We start from the raw sequence: 19,099 nt of genomic DNA on the forward strand, positions 1-19,099 counted from the left end.
AGCTTGATAATATCTCTTCCTTGCTCTCCATCACCTCTGCTGCAGCTGCCCATCGATCAAACCTCCCTTCAGAAATGCCTGCCCCCTGAACGGCCTGGCTTCCCTTGGCCCTGTCACACACCCTCCTCTTGGGCCTGCGCCTCCTTCTGCCTACTCCTTCGGGCTGGTGTTCCTGACGTTTCTCCCTGAGTGATCTCATCTACTCACATGATTTCAAGCCACATAAATGCTAATGACTTCCAAATCAGTATTTACAGCCTGGACATCAATCCCAGGCTTCAGACGTTTGGCTACTGGCATGTGGAGGTGCCACAAGTACCTCAAACTCATGATTTAAAAAGTGAATTCATTGTCCTTATTAAACTATCTCCCCCACCTTTGGCCTTCAGCCCCATTTTTGGCTTGACCATTTACCCACCACAGAAGTCACAGTTGTCCCTCGCTCCCCACATCCAATCAGTCCTGTTTTCTACTCTCAGCTCCTCTAGCACCCGGACATCTGCACCAGCTGCATAACTACTTTCCTAGCCTCTAGTCTGCTTTCCTGTAAATGCATCATCCACACTACCCCCAGTGACCTACCTGACCTTAGATGCCCCCCACCGTTGGCCACAGCACAAATTCTAAGTTCTTTAACATGGACTACTTGACCTGCATCATTTAGCCACTACGTATCACCAAGAAAGTTCCCAATCAGTGGATGTTGGACCCTTGTTTCAGCAGGTTAAAGGAACAGGTTAGCTGCTTTTTCTCACCATTGAAGCCTTCTAACTTCACCATTTATGACTTCCTGAGAACTCCCTGTAGCACAGGATTGATGCAGACCAAATCCTTGGGCTCAGAAAAAGAGAATCTTTTCTCTCCGAAATTATGCTGCTGTTTTCTTACAGTTCCTACCCCAAACCTGCTGTAGCATTAAAGCCACCTGGTTGATAAGAGAAAGGGGAGAGGTAGTGACTGTTCACATCCTTCACAGGAGAGAACCAGGGAGGCTGGTCATGAACTGCTATATGTGACCTTTTTGTGCTTCCCAAATCTGTAGTTATGAGGAGAGAGTATTTGAGTCTATCAACATATACACACAGATATTAAAGGGGTCTAGAGAAAAAAAGTGGGCACTAGCCAGTTTGGCTCAGTGGTTAGAGCGTCAGCCCACAGACTGAAAGATCCGGGGTTCAATTCCAGCCAAGGGCACGTACCTCAGTTACAGGCTCAATCCCCAGCCCCGGTTGGGGCGTGTGAAGGAGGCAACCAATAGATGTGTCTTTCTCCCCATTCCACTCTCTTTGAAAAGCAATGGAAAAATCCTCAGGTGAGGATTAAAAAAAGGAAAAAAAGTGGTGTTTTTTTGGCCAAACCTGTGTTCCAAAGATGCAGTAATAACCATTAAATCCAGGTTTTGAATCAGTACTTTTCCAACCGGAAACAAAGTAGAACTAACTGTCATCAAGAGCTGGAATGTGGCTTAGTGGTGTTCCAACAAAAGGCTCACACTGTTGCTATTACCTCTATTAATTCTTCATTCTGCAAATCAGAAATTCCTCAGAACAGAGCAAGATGCTTCCTCTACTAGAATAAAGAAATGCACATTAAGAGCAAGACCTATGATGTTAATAACAGGTAATGCCAAAAATATAAAACTTAGAGAATTTCTAAGACCCTTTCTACATGAGTTTATATGCCAAAGGTGCAAGCATGGATCACTAAAGTAAACCCCAAGTGGAATCTAAATCAAAATTAGAACTTTGCCTGCCCTGCATAGTCAGCATGCTACTTTTATGAGACATACAAATTATGGGAAAGTTAATAGGGTGCTGTTTTCAAGCCAATCCTAGTAGGGGGGTACACTTGACCAGATATTTTACACTTTCTCCACCTGCAATCCTTTAATAAAGTTTGATATTTAATAACAGAATGCTGTAGCTAAATTGTCTTATATATTTTTAAATTTGGGGGGCGAAGGGCAACTCTAACTCATTACAGCATTCTCTGGAACTCTGCCTCCATCAATCAGAGCATTCAATGAATCAGGACCTCTGACCACACTAGACACATGTTTGCTAAATTTAGCTTTGCAACAGCAAACACAAGCTCAGAATAGTTCATGGAGCTCTCATCTTACCCTTAGACAGTGATTCTTCTAAGATTGTCTTTCCATAGCAGGCCAAGGCAGGGCAAGGGGCACTCCACGTGCTCTCTCTATGGCCATTGTTAAGAGACTGGACCAAGGTTGAGGGGATCTGACATCAGCCATGGCAAACATGTTTATCCCCAACTCTCCATGACGGGAACTTGAAGTTAGCCATATATCACATTTCATGTGTTACAAGTGGTTTGTGGTAATGGCCTGACATGCTCTATGGTCCTTGAACCACATCCCATATTACTCAGCCATCTAAGTCTAGCTTCCCTGAATCTCCAGCTTCTCTGAAGTTGATGTGGCCAAGTTCTATAAATAGAGAGCAAGCAAACTGCTTCTGTCAATCTTCTCATGCTCTGGCAGGATAACATATTTTAAAATTATAAAAATATCTATGTCTTCATCACTCTAAAATTATTACATAACACACAATTTTCTCAGGGGAAAAAAACTAATTCTTGTCTCTCCCTATCTTCCAATACTCGTGGACCTTCAAGCTTTGTGATCATGTTCATCAGACTATCAAATACAAACACAAACCAAAATTAAGGACCTACTATGTGCCAGACAGTGTTTCACACACACAGAGAAACATCGGGGGGGGGGGAGACAAATCTCTCATTTTAAATCCCAGGTGGACAGTCGATAATAACTTGTGATGGCATGTACAGAGGTCACTTTAGACAGATTACAACTTTTATTGCACTATTACCTCATGACCACTCTTTCTAACCTGGGCCTTTAGTAGATACCACTGGATACTTTTATCCTACATTTCCCCTACAAGGGTCTCCTATGCCCATGTAGCTGAGGCCTTGAAAATGTGAGTTGTTAGTATATGTATGCATGGTGGGTTCCAAAATAGTGAGTCTGACAAACCCTTACATTACTCACTATTTATGTGTTACCCAGTGAAGGAAGGAAGGCTTCCACATACATTCTCTATTAAACAACATCATAACAATCCACACCAAGAGACTTTATAAACAAATCACATTTTAATCACCTGGCTTTGTTTAATCTACAAAATCAGTTCACAGTTTTTTCTAGTCTGTTTTATCTAACCATGTAATTCTAATGTGTTTTCTGAAACCTCTCATGTTTTAAGAAACACATGTTCTACCTTTCATTTTGCAACAAGGAGCCAACTTCCCTTACATTCCTCATGACTAGCTGATGCAGTCTGCAGTCATCTCGAATAAACACTGATGGAATGGTGGTAAACTATAGACTCAATAATCCTTCAGAATAGTAAAAAAAAAAAAAAAAGTCACCAAGCAAGCCAACCTCCAAAGTTCCCTGAAACGGCTCTTCCTGGATGCTCCAATCACTGAAATCTTTGCTCCTGTGGTCACCCTGGCCTGGCACCATGAGCCTTCCTTTCCTTCTGCCTCTGTCTTGAGTTCTGCAGTGTTTGGGAGATGGAGCACAGAGGGGTCTGAAACTTATTTCTGCTGCTGAGCACACTAGACCAAGAAACAGATCTCAACACATGTGCCAGCACCATCCAGCCCTGGTGTCCTGCAGTGACCACCACAGTGATGGTCTATTTGGTGTATTTCCCACTTTTCCTCTGGAAACTTTCCCTTTGGTGATCAGTTCCCCTGGGGCTGACCCCCTCAGCCCCGGAAGTAACACGAGATACTCAGGGACTCACTGCCTGACATTTCACATCCTTTCTCACCTCACTCCTTAGTGTTACTATTTTGACAGTGATGTGTTTGTCTTTTAGAGCAAAGGAGGAAACTTGCCTTGTTTTGAGGGCATAAAGTATGACATCACATCTCTGACATCTCAAGAGAACTCTAAGGAAGAAAAGTTTCTTCATGATAACAGTAATGCCAAAATCTCAGTATGTGACCGCATGATTTCAAGGGCCCCTGTAGGGAATTACTTGCATTCCTCTCTGTCCTTTGCACACATGCATCCCCCCCAACTTTGAAAAAGGGCTCTGTTTTATCTCTCCCAGAGAAGAAAACCTTTGCCTCATTTATAATACTCTAAAAATTCACACTGGCTTCTCCATACTTTCCAGCATGAGCTCAGACACTGTATTTTAACTGAAATGCCCAGAGCAAGTTTTTTAGCTAACGACTAACCTGAGGGCCACTGCCATCGGCCCCACCTACACTATAGCACAAACCAAATGTGCAGCTGCTTCCTTTCTTCCCACCAAAAGCATCAAAGCTCAGGGCAGCAAGCTCCTCGGAAGCAGGACATCCAGAACACCTGGGAAAGGTGGCACAAGCTCCTGATCTGCAGTAATCACGTGTGAACTTGGGATGCTACGTAAAAGGCTGACTAGGAGTGGCTTAGGGCTTTTCTTCTTCTTTAACTTGGGCAAATCACACAGACCTCTGAGCCTCTCATTCCACTCCCATTCCTACAACAAAAAAAGCATATCTGAAAAATTCTCAATTCTTACTGTCACCATACTCCTCACTCCCTTACAATATACTGAGGGAAAAAACCTCCTCCTTAACTCTCTACTAAAAACTAAAATTTGGGGGATCCTATGAACAGTCAGGCGGCCAACATGATGATGGAAAGTTGAGCAAAACATAACGGGGTTGATAGGAAAGTATCTCAGAGAGTGTTAACATCATTGTTAGTCAAACCCTAGTAAGAATAACTTAGTGTTCCTCATCAGATGAAAGGCCTTCAATTTCATCTCTGTCTCCCCCAATCGCCATCCAGAAGGCTTTGGCAACCTGTGGAAAGAAACATGCAACAAATTTTAGCCAACAGCTAAATTTCAGCTCATTTCATGTCATACTTTGAACTGATTAAGACCCAAAATTCTGTACCTTGCCTTTCAGCTCTCTTGCAACATATATCAAAACCCTTGAAAATCCTGAACCTAGCCTTCCACTTCGAGAAATTTACACTCAGGATATAATCAGAGTTGTGTACAATGGTGTTCTGTAAGGATATGCACAGCTTCACTATTTATAGAAGCAAAAATTACACATAACTTTATTGTCCAAAAGGGAACTGGATAAATTATGACACATTCAATAGAATACCATAAACCATATATGTTTCCTGCCAAGAATATGTGTTGCGTTGGTAATAACAAAAGAAAACAAAACAAAACTAAGAGTTTCCCAGCCCAACAGTTAGGAAGGCAAACATCCTGAGCCTCAATGAAAGTTCCATGTCACTCAGCATACATTTGAAAGATCTTGGTTTGACTGTAGCAACTAAGTTACTATTGTGTAAATATTCAATTAGTTATAAGTTAAAATCCAATGAAAAGTTCACACTAAGACACTTGAGAAAAAAGTATAATTAATAAATAAGTGCTATAATTCTAATAGCATGGACCTTTTGTAGGTGCTCAATAAACATCTGACTAATTGTCTCACCTTTTCTGCATGCAACTTTCTTTGCTCGTGAGGCAGCGTCGCAGCCTTGTCTAGGGGGAAAATATATCTTAAGAAATTCGTCTAATAGCACAAGAGAATCTGGAGTGTACAGATGTTGCAACACTAAAAGATGGGAGGGAGATGGGTTTCAAAGACATGTTTATGGTGTAGTCATTATAGCTATTAGAAAGTTTAGGGAATGATGTGAGTAAATTGGTAGGGATCTCACTGATTTCATATTAATGAGACACACTGAAAGAAACAGGCAAGAGAGGAAGGGAAAATAAGAGGAAAGAATAAAGGAAGAGGAAAGTTTTCCCCAGGGAATTTTTACCACCTCTCCCCATAGGTAAGTTTTTCAAGATAGCTGAGACCAGAGCATGGAATCGAATCAGCAGTTACAAAAAAAAAATCCTACTATATAAAACCGGGGATTATCAATACGGGAACATGTTAGACACAATGGATCCGATTACCTTTCATTTCCTTTAACTTTGAAAACAGTCTTTCAAAATTCTCCAAATCTCCTCCACCTGTAGTAAGACTGGCTAATTCTTGAATATCCAGATCTAACATGGGATCTGAAATAAGGATTTGTCACATTGTCACATGTTACTTATATATGTACTAAATACACAAAATCATTCTAAGGCAATCAATCCTGGCTTTGATGAAAAGTCACCACTGAGTGAGTGCCCGGGGTACCAGCTTTCTAGCTCATGGTGCTTCATTCAGCATGTTTGGCTGCTAATGGGCCCTACAAATGAATAGCAATTTATTTTATCCTTACACCATTATAATGAGGCAAGGCACACAGTTTCCATTTTAGAGATGAGAAAACTAGAGCTTAGTGTTGAAGTGATTTGCTCAAGGTCACAGCTAGTAAGTGTGACCTTGAATTCAGACTTAGGTGTTTCCAACTCTGTGGGCCACACTCTCCACTAAGGTACAACAATTCAGCAACAAATGCCTGAAATGTATACCATATTTTACTGTGCAACACATATTTTCACATCTATTACTGACAACCACATAAGGTGGTTAAGACAGATTTTGCTGTCCACAATTTGCACATGAAGAAACCTGGGTTTAAAAATGAACTCATCTAAAATTACAGCTATTCAGAGGTAAAGTTTGTTTTTAATCAGAATTTTAACTCATCCTCCACTCCAGGCCAACCACCTCCAGGATGTCCTCCCTGACCATCCTAGCTCTCAGGTCTCCTTCCTTTGAATTCGTCCCATGCTTAGTGTTTGCAGAACTGTCGTGGCACCGGCATATGCTACTGTGCATTCTGACACCTGGCCACCACTGCTATAATAAACACTACCATTGTGAGAGAATTTACTTTGTGTCTGCACCACTGAGTGCTTTAGCTTAGCAACATTCCATTTCATTTTTGTCACAGCGTTGTAAAGAAAGATTTGTTAACCCCTATTTTACAGAAGGGAAAACTAAGGCCCACTGAGGCTAAATAACTTACTCAAGGTCATCTCATCACTAGTGGTAGAGCCATGATTCGAACCTAGTTGTCCAGGACTCAAACCCACAACTTTAACCATTATATTACAAGGCCTGTCTCTGCATTTTTAGACTGTAAGCTCCTTGAAGTCACAGGTGATAACTTACAGTTCTTTTCATCTACTACAAAGTCATATAGATAATTTGGTGTTAAAATGCATTTTGGTTAATGAATTTGCTTTAGTTCAATGGGCATGTCAGGCTGGCAGCTGGCAGACAGGGTTAGACATAAAAATTTGTGATTATCTGTGTATACACGATAATTGAACTGTGGACGTGGATAGAATCTCTTTGTGCTTAAATACAGATTTGGAAGAAGAGATTAAGTGGAGCATTGAGGAATGGCAATATTTAAAGGCTGGGTGGAAAAGGGTAATCTTCCAAAGAAAGAGAAGGAATAATCAGAAAGGCAGGAAAACCACCCAACTAAGATGTGTTGGGTGAGTCAAGAGAAAATATTGTTTCAAAAGGGATTGCTCCATAAATATTGAATGCTGCCAAGAGGCCATGATGAGGAATGGAAGACATCTATTAGGTTCAGTGGCATGGAGGTTGTTGGTGAGCAATTTTAGTGGGAAATGGAGACAAAAGTTAGATGGGAGTGCACTGAGGAGTGAATGGGAGGTGAGGAATGGAAATAAGTTTAGTAAAGAAAGAAGGAAAGGAACATTGAGTCGAAGTGTTTTACTTCTGCTGGTTTAGTTTTGCCTTTTAAAAAATTTTTTGAAGTAATTTTAGTCTTACAATAAAGTCACAAAGCCCTGGCCAGGTGGCTCAGTTGGTTGAAGTGTTGTCCGAAACACCAAAAAGGTTTCGGGTTCAATTCCCGATCAGGGTATGTATGGGAGGCAGCTGATCAATGTTTCTCTCTCATGATAATATTTCTCATTCTCTCTCTCTCCCCCTTCTTTCTCTCTCTAAAAATCAATAAACATATATCCTTGGGTGAGGATTAAAAAAAAAAGTTGCAAAAATAGTAATATTCCCTTCACCCACCTTCCCTTAATGTTAACATCTTATATAACCATGTTACAATTATAAACGTCAAGAAGTTAATAATGGTGTAGTGCTATTAACTAAACCAGACTTCATTCAAACTTCCACTAAGCCCAGCCAGGCGTGGCTCAGCGGTTGAGCGTCGACCTAGGATCCAGGCGATCAGGGTTCGATTCCTGGTCAGGGCACATGCCTGGTTGCGGGCTCGATCAATGACTCTCTCATCATTGATGTTTCTATCTCTCTCTCTTCCTCTCCTTTCCTCTCCCTGAAGTCAATAAAGGTATATTTCATAAATAAATAAATAAATAAATAAATAAATAAATAAATAAATAAATAAAACAAACAAACTTCCACTAAAATCCTTTTCTGTTTCAATATCCTACACAGAATTGAGCTGTCAAATTACCATGGTCTTCTCTAATTTCTGACAGTTCCTGAGTCTTCCCTTATCTTCTATGACTTAGACACTTTTGAAGAGTCCTAGTCAGTAATTTTGTATAATGTCCCTCAATTTGGGTTTGTCTAATGTTTTCTTGTTAGATTGAGGTTATGCACCTTTGGCAAAAACAGCACAAAAGTGAGTGTCCATTTGGTGCATATGAGGGGGAGATATCAGTATGTCTCATTACTGGTGAAGTCATCTTCATCACTAGAAGTGGTATCTGCCAGGTATTTCAAATATAAAGTTACTATTTTCCCTTTTGTAATAAATAAATATCTTAGGAAAAATGCTTTTAGACTATGCAAATATCATGTTTCTTCTTAAATTTTCATCTATTAATTTTAACATCCATCAGTGGATCTGGCCTGAACAACTATTACTGTGGTGTATGACTGACTAATGGTGATTTTCTATTTCCCTCATTCCTTCTACATTTACTAATTGGAATTCTTCTGCAAGGAGGAGCAGTTATCCAGTTATCATTTTGTTTATTCAATTATTTATTTATATTAGTATGAATTCATGAATATTTCTTTTATTCCATGGGCTATAACCTAATACTATATTAATTTATTTTACTGGTCAAATTGTTTCAGTTTTAGCTCTTTCAGGTTGGTTCCCCTGCCTTTTCAATGTCCCCATTCTTTTTTGAGCACTTTCTTACTTTTTGATACCATGAGATGCTCCAGGTTTATCCTGCATTTTTCCTGCCCCAGACCTGAGATCATCCACTTCTCCAAGTAGCCCTGGTATCTTTTGGGAGAACAGTATTTAGAAACCAACATCTAAGTGCTAAGTGTGCACATTGCTATTGGAGTATTGTTGCTTCTAGGACCTCTCAGTGGCTAGAGCTAGGAGAGAAATATATACTAGCACATGTATACACACATCTATATTTCTCTATTACTCTAACAATACATATACTTTTAAAAACCATGTGTTTATGCTGATACTATCAATCTCAGTCCAATATTGAAGTATTTATCCCAGCCCTCCCCTTTCCTTATTTGTAACTTTCTCTGACAGAAACCTAGCTCTCTTTATATACACTATAATTTCTTAATTTTTCAACCATAAATATGTAAATATATATAATTTCAGAATTTCTAACCCATATATCTATGAGAATCAAATTTATTAAGCAAAGTGCAGTATTTCTGTTCAGCTCTTTTTGTCTTTAGCCTTACGGCCTCCAGTCAGAATACTGTTTTCCCAAGTTAATATTTAGGTTAGTTCTTGTCTCCCCCACCTTTTTCAGTGTGGTTAATGGTTTGTTTTCATAAAAGGGACTTTAGCAGGTTTAAAAGCCAGCTGAAACTACTAGTGTATGTCAATTATATCCTAATTTAAAAAGAGCCCATAGGAAAGATTTAATTGAAAGAACAAGACTGAATTTAAACTAGAGAGAAAAGAGATTATATGGGTTTTTTTCTTCTTAATATGTTTCTATAACCAATCACTTGAGTTTTCTACATGGATTATTTTATCATCAGGAAAAAATGGTTTTAAAAATTTATTACTGCACATGGCCCCTCTGTGGCATAAAGTAGAGATGTAGTAGTTCCCTAACAAGAGAACATTTACAGTTATTTCAACTAAGCTCCTTGGCTTCTGGCTTTCGGACAATAGACTGGATTCTCATTTCAGCTCCAAGACCTTCTTATTAGATACCCTTGGACAAGTTATTGAATTTCTCTATGCCTCACCGTCATCTCTGTAAAATAGCTTCTCTGCCAAACTTCATTACCAAGTAAGAAAGTGGATATAAAAGACCTTTAAAAGGATATGAAAAGGCTTATAAAGTTGTATTATTCTTGATGCCATCAATTCTGACTACTGTTAAATACTATGAAAAAACTGTAATATGGAGATATAAAGCTGTTTCACCACCTGGTCCTGTCTGTTTTAGCTCAGATGATCTGAATCAAATCCTGCTAAGAGAATCAGAGAGAAAAATGATACCCACAGATTTGTAATGTATTTATTCTCTCTCCTTTTCTGATAGCCATCGCAAGGCTCACATTCATTTGGGGTACACTATCAATTTTCTTCCCTTGTCCATAGATAAAGTCAATTTCCCCCAGATGATTTATTCCCTGATACACTGGCTATTCCAAGTTCCACAGAGCTGTTTCTTGGCAGACAGAGGAGGAACTTACCCACAATGCTATCAACCTGAGCGTCTGCTGTGTTTGCTGCACCACCCTGATGATCTAAGAGGGATTCAGTCCTATCTGCTGCTGGCAAATGGGGCTGCTGTTGAGGAAAACACACACGAGCAATAATTTAATAGCAGGCTACGTCAGAACTAAATCCAAAAGGCTCACACTTCCACCCACTGGCTGACTTTAGAGAAGCAGTAGTAAGAGCTAGAGACAAGGAGAGATGGAAGAATGTTCAATATCACATAAAAAAATAAACGGCTAAAGACTCACTAACTCAGGAGTATTTTCTCTCAAGGAAGTGTTATGATTTTGCTACTGACTATTAAAACATATTGTTTATTTTGTTTAAGATCCATGTTTTATTCGAACTATGAAAATGAACATGATCATATCACAAACAGCTCAGAGACTGATGAAAAAGATGCCTGAAAAGACGATGTGGCCCTGTCTAATGTGCTCTTGGTTCCAGCACGTCGACCAAGGTAAACCCAGACCAAAGTCCTTTAGGACAGAGGGTTGAAATCAGCTTACTAGGCTCTTTGAGGGCAAGGACCTTGCCTCAGATTTGTACAGGGCCTTGTACATGGTAAGTACTGAAAAAGAACCATTAATTTTATGTTTAAAGATCTGGAAGCAACTTTAGACCTCAAGGAGATCCTAGCAAGAAAACATGAAACAACCCAGATTGCGAACACCTTGAAAGCGCTCACTGCTCTGATGCTGAACCAACCTTTTCTCAACAGGTATGAGGCACAAGAGGACTGCTTTACATTCTCCTTTTACCTATTTTTAATATTCTCTGCCACTTCTTAAATGGAAAGGAAAAATAATAAATGATGTAAAGATTCATAATGACAAGAAGAAATTAAAGTCCAAGAGGAGAAAAGATAAAGGAAAAATCTTTACCTCTGAGTGACAGGGATCTGCTGACCCAATGCTATGGTTTGCTCCAGCCAATGAGCTGAGGAGGCCAAAGCCTTGGTTCCTATCTGAAAAGAAAAAATAAATCACTGAGAATTTTAATTTATATTTTAAGTTAAAATGACTGCAATGATGAAATGGCTATTTCCTCATTATAAAAGTTCTAACTGTAAAACATAGTTACTACCAATTACCATACTCTCTAAATTCTGAATAATTTTCAAAAATCAGAGTATTAGTCCAGGTCAAATATAATGGCAAAACCATTATAACAAATCTTCTGCTTGCAAAGATTAATAGCATTGATGTTTTCATAGTCACTATGAACTAGTAATATTCTAGTGTTTTAAACTGAAGAGGAACATGCACACTTTTTTGAAATAAAGTTCTAATTTTGATAATAAGTAGGCCACTTGCAGTTAAGGCCCCCAATAATCTCAATATTTGTATTTACAATGGAGGACAAATCTAGAGCAGAACATCTAGAACTGATGAAAATAAAGGCCCCAGCCCTGATCTGATAGTGTGCCCCAAAATCACCTGAGTACTTATTAAAACTACTCCAGGCCCTGGCAGTTTGGCTCAGTGGTTAGAGCGTAGGCCCGTGGACTGAAGGATCTCAGGCTCTATTCTGGTCAAGGGCATGTACCTCAGTTTTGGCTCAATCCCCGGACAAGGTGGGGGCACGTGCTGGAGGCAACCAATCGATGTCTCTATTTCTGTGTCTCTGTCTCTCTCCCTCTCTTTCTCTCCCCCCTCCCTTCCACTCTCTCTGAAAAGCAATGGAAAAAATATCCTTAGTTGAGGATTAAAAAAACAACAACTACCACCCCAGTAGTCAGTAGGCAGTATTCTCTCTACTTCTGAGGCAGGATCTCTGAGACAGAGGCCAAGGAACCTGCACTTTTACCAAGTACTCCAGGAGAGTGTTAAGATCAAGAAAAATGAAAACAAAACAAAACACTGCTGCAGAGTAGAACGTGAAACCCACATGTCAAGAGTCTAACAGTATAGAAATCAAAGAACTCTCAAAAAGACAACATCCTCCCACCTTGCCTTGCCTTTCCCTATCTCTTCCTGCATCCATTCTCCTCTCTCTTTAAACCACCTACAGTCTTCCTATGTCCTCTCCCATGCCCAGTGAAACCTGTGGTCAGAGGCTGTCACACAGAGGTATCAAAGAGAGCCCCGTGCAGTCTCAGTCGTCCTTCCTTTCACTTGGGGGAGATCTGCCTTTTACACTGGGACGAAGCCAGTTTGTGGCATGCTGGTGTCGGGGGCAGCCTGTTCTAGCCTAGCCTCCCTACTGCACGTGGCCATCAACCCAGTACCTTGGCTTTGAAGGCTTCAGAACCTGCTGCTTTTCCTGATCCACAACCTCCACTGTGGCAGCAGGGCCACAGGCACACGTGCACTCCTGGAGCCCCTTTCACCTCCTCACCCAATTTGTTCACTCTGAGGAACTCTCCAGGCCAAATGCCTGGGTGTGCCCATCTAAGGACCAGGCACTGAGGCTTCATCAAGGTAGGCCAAGGCGGCTCAGAGGCTGAGAAGCAGATCCATGTGGTGTCCCACACTGACGGTTTCAGAGACCGGGGAGGTTTATTCAAACATCAACATAATTCTTTCCTTTTGGCCAAAGTGCTATAAACTTTACAGTGGTTGTATGCAATTACACAATACTCAGGGATTTCACAGGTCATGAGGATACGCAAGGGCTCTTCTAAAATACTTTACGCTGTTTGTACAAAAGGCATTATCTGAGTAATAGGGTACTGCTATAAGAGAGCACTTACTTCTATTACTAGAAATAACTTGGGCTTTGGGTAATTTTCAAATCTAATTCACAAATCTCTCCATATTCCAATTCTATAGCTTAGGTTTTTCCTCTGTTGGGCAGTGCCTAAACTTGGCAAGCCAGACTGCAATCCATGAAGAATAATGCAATAATGTCAGCTTGGGCATGTTACTCAACCAAAGCAGTCTATTTAAAAATGCCTCATTCTTTTAAGTGGCTGCCTCCACGGAGGGAGATCTGGGACAGACAGGAGTTAGAGGGAGCTAAACTTGTCACTGTATACTGTAAACGTCTGTGTACCTTTTGACTTTCATTTCATGTTCATGTGTATACCTAGTCAAAAAGACTTGTTTTTAATTTAACAATTACGTGCTAAGTGTATTTTACCACAATAAAAAAATGAATGTTCTAATTTTTCAAAATTATGAAAACGTCAGAATAGTAGGAAGAGAACTGGGCTAGAAGAGAAAGCCTGGCTCTGCCTACCAGTGCAATCTTGGACAAAGTAATCAATCTGTCTTGCCTTAATTTTCTGTCCTATAAAATAAGAGGGTTGCCATACATGGTTGTTAAAGTCCATTCTGCTCTAGAAGTTTGTGATTTTATGAAGAGGCATTCCTTATCTTCATTTGACAGTAACTTTGAGTTAGCTGGACTTAGATATTTTAAAAATTACTTAATAGGGAGAAAGACAAGAACCTTAAATTTCAGAATCCTTTTAAGGTTCACAGATGACTAAGAGTTTAGAATCAGGTTTTGGGATAATTAAAATAAGCTGGAAGGACTTTTGCTCAGGATTTTCTTATAAGCAATGAAGGATTTAGTCAACTAACAAGAGTTCACTATGTTCTTACTGCTTATATTTTAAGAAAGTTAGAAACATATAAATTTTCACAATTAGTAAAACAATTCACTTTTGTTTATCCAAAACTGCTTCCACATTAATATTGCTCAAAAATCTTGGATTTTACTTCATATAGTTACAATTTTAAAGAAACTATCAGTTTTGCTTAGTTCAATGTTTAGCAAAATTCTGCCTATGTGCATCCACTGTAAAACTATTCTTCTTATAGAAAAGGATTACATAAATCTTTCCTTGTTTGTCACATTTTTCTCCACAGGATTCAGGGCATGAAAATGCCATCCCTATTAAGAAGGATTTATTCTTTTAGCAGGTAGTTGGTGAAATTGGCTATAATAGCTCTGGTTTTATTGATGCCACAAAATACTAGACTAGGAAGGAATAAATTAATCTACCTACTGAAATGATTTTTCTGGAGCCTCAGAGCCACAGAAAGGGGAAGTTGTTAAGTAAATTATTCTGAAAGGCACAGTAAAGTATATTAAACTCTGGTTATAAAAACATCTGATTCAGTTTCAGTAGACTAGTAAATTGGCACCAGTGGACTAACAGATAAAATTATAGTATCATGAAAAAAAAATCCAGTGGTGCCGGTCACGAACATAGAATTTTTCCAGGAAGTGTCAGAAACAAAACTATAGCCTCAAGAATAAAGATTTGAAATGGAAACTTCTCAAACCTTGGGAGGAGCTTTTATTACTTAATTTTTAATAAAAGTTTCCCAAAAATGTTGAAATATATGAAACTATATGAGTATCTCTTTGCAAATCTAAAGGTACATTGTTACTTTAGAAACAAAATTCATTTCATATAGCAATTTTGACATGCATTCCATGAGACATTTAGAGAATTAAAAACCTAGGCAAAGAGGTAAATTTTAGTATGGGGAAAGGGCAAAGTCATTCTTAAAAAAAAGTATTTTTTTCCTTCTACCTTTTCTGCTCTTCTCCACTATTTTATCAAGGCAATATGATAATTTGCCTTGATAAATGAATTTGGAGATAAATAAAGGCATAGATTTGAATCCTAGTTCTACTACTTACTGTGCGGTCTTACCCAATTTATACCTTCTCTGTACCTGTTTCTATATTTATGCAGAGGGTATAACATTACTTACCTTGCAGAACTATTATAGAGGTTAATAATCATAATAGCTAACATTTACTGAGTACTAACTACAGGGTGGGGCAAAAGTAGGTTTACAGTTGTGAGAACATGAAACAGTTTATTCTTATATTATTATTTATGTATTAATTATTGCATTATTTTTCATAAACATATGCTTTTTTAATCCTCACAACCATCAAAATATGCCTTCAACACACAAATATACACAATAGAAATCAACTTTTGTCTCCTTTACTTTATCTTTTTTACAGAGGATTAAATTTATTATTCTTTTTTAAAGGGTAAACTATAATTCAGAGAGATTAAGTAACTTGTCCAAAGACATAGCTAGAACCTGAACATGAAATCCAGAACTCTGATTCTAAATTCCTCTTTCCATTAAGCCCAGAGGTAACATGTAAAGAATAAAAGTTGAGACAGTCAATGCTTAATATACACGCATTGGATATGACACAAACTTGGGTCAAATGCAAAAAGATGTCTTTTTACTCACATATACCGCACTTCTCTTTTGTCAGTAATCCTTCATTATGTCCCTGGTTTAGACTGATTTCAACTAAACTGAGCTGAGGACTGAATAATTAATCAAATACCACTTTAATGCTTCTCATTAATCTCAGCCCAGTCCCATCATTCCTGGAGGCATTAGTCACATAAAACTAGTGGCAGACAGGTGGTTAGGACTCGAGGTCCTTTCCCTCAAGTATAGTAGAAAGGGTTTCTCAATCTCAGCACTGTTGACATTTGAGGCTTTGTTGTGTGTGTATGGGGGTGGCAGGGAGAGTCCGATGACTCTGCCTAGACCTACCAAATGCCTATAGCACTGCCAAATGTCCCCAGAGTTGGGGGTGGGGAAAACACAAAATTACCTCCAACTGAGAACTACTGATACAGATCTACTCACAAGGACAGGAAATTTGGAGCTTAAATTCGCAGGTTGTAAGTCATTTCTCGAAAACAATTTCAATGAAAAAAGAGAGTAAAAACATTTAAGAGATTTCATCTTATCTCCTGTCAATGTTATAAACCTCTCTAGATGATTTTAGCTCCTGATCTCTTCCCCTTAGTGCCATTTGCTTTTGTCCTTACTATTCAATATGCTAGTATAAAGACTTGTCTGAAGCCTATCTGTCATCCTTAACTACATTATAAACTCCTTGCACACACAGACTATAGCTAAGGGGCCTGCTACCTTCTGCAGCTCCCAGTATAGTGTTAAGTACACAGTAGAGCTGCTGAAACACCCATGAAAGCCTCATATGACAGAGGCTGCAAGCATTAGCTAAGCAGAGAAGTTTTTACTTCAAATTTATATATACTGATCACAATATTAAGAATTTCCATAAACAGCCCCAAAATGCCTTGGATGAACTATTATATATTTTCTGTGTCCTTATTTCAGCTTTTATTTCTTTAAAGCCACAATTATTTGGCATCATCTTTAAGAAGTTAAAGTTTTCCCCTTATTTTAAGTTTTTTTACATCCCCTTTCTCTCTCCACAAAATATTTTCTTTTCCACCCATGGTGATAAACATGACTAAACTTACCATAAGCACAGCTAAGATATTTCAACTTTCATAGAGAAGCTGTACCTATTTTTGAATGGTATTTTTAAATCACACCATACTATTTACATAAAAACTTATTTTAAGCAGTACTTCATCAGAAATTATTCCACCAGTATCAGGGAAACAAGCCTACACTTTTATATCACATTCCACTTCTGCTTGATAAATTGAAATGTTTTTGAAATAAAAAAGAATTAGAACTGATTTATTCTCTTTTATTAAACTACTGCTTGAAAAGGGTGAAACTTTGAAGTACGTTATTAAAAACAGCACTTATTTAGAGAAATAGGCTTAAGCACTCTATCTGGCTCTGGATTCAGAAGTGAATCTGGGCTCTTCCTATGACATCTAGGACACCTGCTCAACAAGTCTGCAAGCATTTCTGCAAATCCTTGAGCATCTAATGAACCTAACCAGGAAGTAATCACACAATATTTGTTCTCTTTTTCCTGATTGTAAAGGATATATTCACTGTAGAAAATCTGGAAAACAGAAAAAAACTATAAAGAAAATTAAATCACCCAAGATGCCAATTAATACTTTGGTGTATGTCCTCCTAGTCTTTTTTTCTATGCACACATGCACAAAAATTCTTAAGAAAATGAATGAAATGTAAAAATGAGCACTGTCTTTTCCAAAGGTCTCGTAAGGAAAGCTTTACACTAATTCCAATAATGCTCCCTTTGTGAAGTCCAATCTTCAGAGCCTGAAGCACACTCTTGAAAATCCTCAAAGGAATGTTTAGAATCAAGTCAAAACATTGCTCAGAACCAAGTGCAGGGAATCATGAGAGCAATGAAACAAGACTTGACCGTGAAGAGAAAGATAACTTTTCTTACGTGTGGTTCATAACCAGCTCTAAAAATAATTCCAAAGCAAGATTACCAAAAATGTTTTGCAAGAAGGAGGCCTGCAAGTGCCTCCAGGGTGACTAATCTGAAGAGATTTCCCACCATTCATTTGCTTATGGACAATCTGGGGCATTATTTCCTAAAACAAAGTCTCACCATTTTACTCACACATTTATTCCGTTCCAGCTTCCCTAATTTTGCACAATTCCCTCTTCCCCTTTTTTCTTGCAGCACAATCCCCTCCACCAAATTATGCCTTCTACACACATACAGAAATCAGTATATATCTTATTTATTTTAGTTTTGACAACTGTCAGATATTACTCAAATAATTTTTTTAGTTCCACAATATTAGGTGCTGGGATAAAGAGGAGCAATTTACTCTGACTCAAGGAACTCAGTTCCATAGAATATAGTGTTGGTTTATTTCTACCCTATCCTACAGATTAGGAAGCTGGGGTCCAGAGACATGGTGCCATATTCCCAAGATCATCTAGGCAGAGACAGACCCCACTAGAACCCTCTTCATTAACCATTCTTCCTCTCACTAATTTGATGTTTTATTTTCTGTAACATTAAATTCAATTTTTTTATTTAATCATTTTCTTACTCTCTTTTTTAAAAACAATTTCTATTACAAGAATTAGCCATCTACTCTCTCAGGAGAGTAGCCCAGATATCAGGTAGCCAGATAGATCTTGTATTTTAGGTACTCATTTCTTGTCGCTGCTCTGTACATCAGTTGCAAATGATTCCTTAAACTGGAATCTGGAATTTTTGCCGTGGAATCCTGTTATCAAGTAAATTCAGGGGATCATACATTAATAGATAAATACTTGTCATCATTTAGAATGGGAAAACACAGAAAACTATCAGGAAATAATTGTCTCTACTATTAAAATTCTACTTAATCCTTACCCACCTGCATCACTGGAGATTAAACTGTTATAAACATTCTCAGGGCTTTTGAAATCCAATCTCTACAATTATTGTTTACCACTTGGGGAGCAAAGTGACAACTCTGTAATATTTGTTTAGTCTAATCCCCACTTCACTGATGAGAAACAACAGAAGATCACAATTTCCCTTCTCTGCCCTTCACTCAGGGTGGTATTTGAATACCCAAGAGCCATGGGTACAGACTAAACCCCCCAAGGCCCTCATCAATGCTCAGGAGACAAAGCCAGCACCGGGTTCCTGGGGGAAGTTAAACTAGCCCTGCTACTATCTTATGTGAAACAGTGACAACTTCGTTTGAAAAACAAAACAACGCATCAGGCTTCTACTAACCATCTTCTTTCCTTTGCCCTTAAAACCAAGTCTTATTATTTATTT

At 38.6% G+C, this 19,099-nt stretch overlaps 1 protein-coding gene across 2 annotated transcripts in view; it reads right to left on the minus strand.

The window, feature by feature from the left end:
* Positions 1–3,116: 3,116 nt before the first annotated feature.
* AAGAB (alpha and gamma adaptin binding protein) overlaps positions 3,117–19,099 on the minus strand; it is a 49,666-nt gene continuing 33,683 nt past the window's right edge. The window contains exons 6-10 of one of the 2 annotated variants that reach the window (XM_081134289.1): positions 11,542–11,624; positions 10,630–10,726; positions 5,985–6,089; positions 5,509–5,558; positions 3,117–4,851 (exon numbers count right to left, since the gene is read on the minus strand). In XM_081134289.1, coding sequence (XP_080990415.1) covers positions 4,774–4,851; positions 5,509–5,558; positions 5,985–6,089; positions 10,630–10,726; positions 11,542–11,624 — 413 coding nt within the window. In that variant the 3' untranslated portion in view covers positions 3,117–4,773. Of the gene's footprint in view, positions 4,852–5,508; positions 5,632–5,984; positions 6,090–10,629; positions 10,727–11,541; positions 11,625–19,099 lie in introns of both variants that reach the window. The other variant, XM_081134288.1, reaches the window with a different exon arrangement.

This window comes from Miniopterus schreibersii (genome assembly GCF_964146895.1).
Source record: "Miniopterus schreibersii genome assembly, chromosome: 1".
Taxonomy (NCBI): domain Eukaryota; kingdom Metazoa; phylum Chordata; class Mammalia; order Chiroptera; family Miniopteridae; genus Miniopterus; species Miniopterus schreibersii.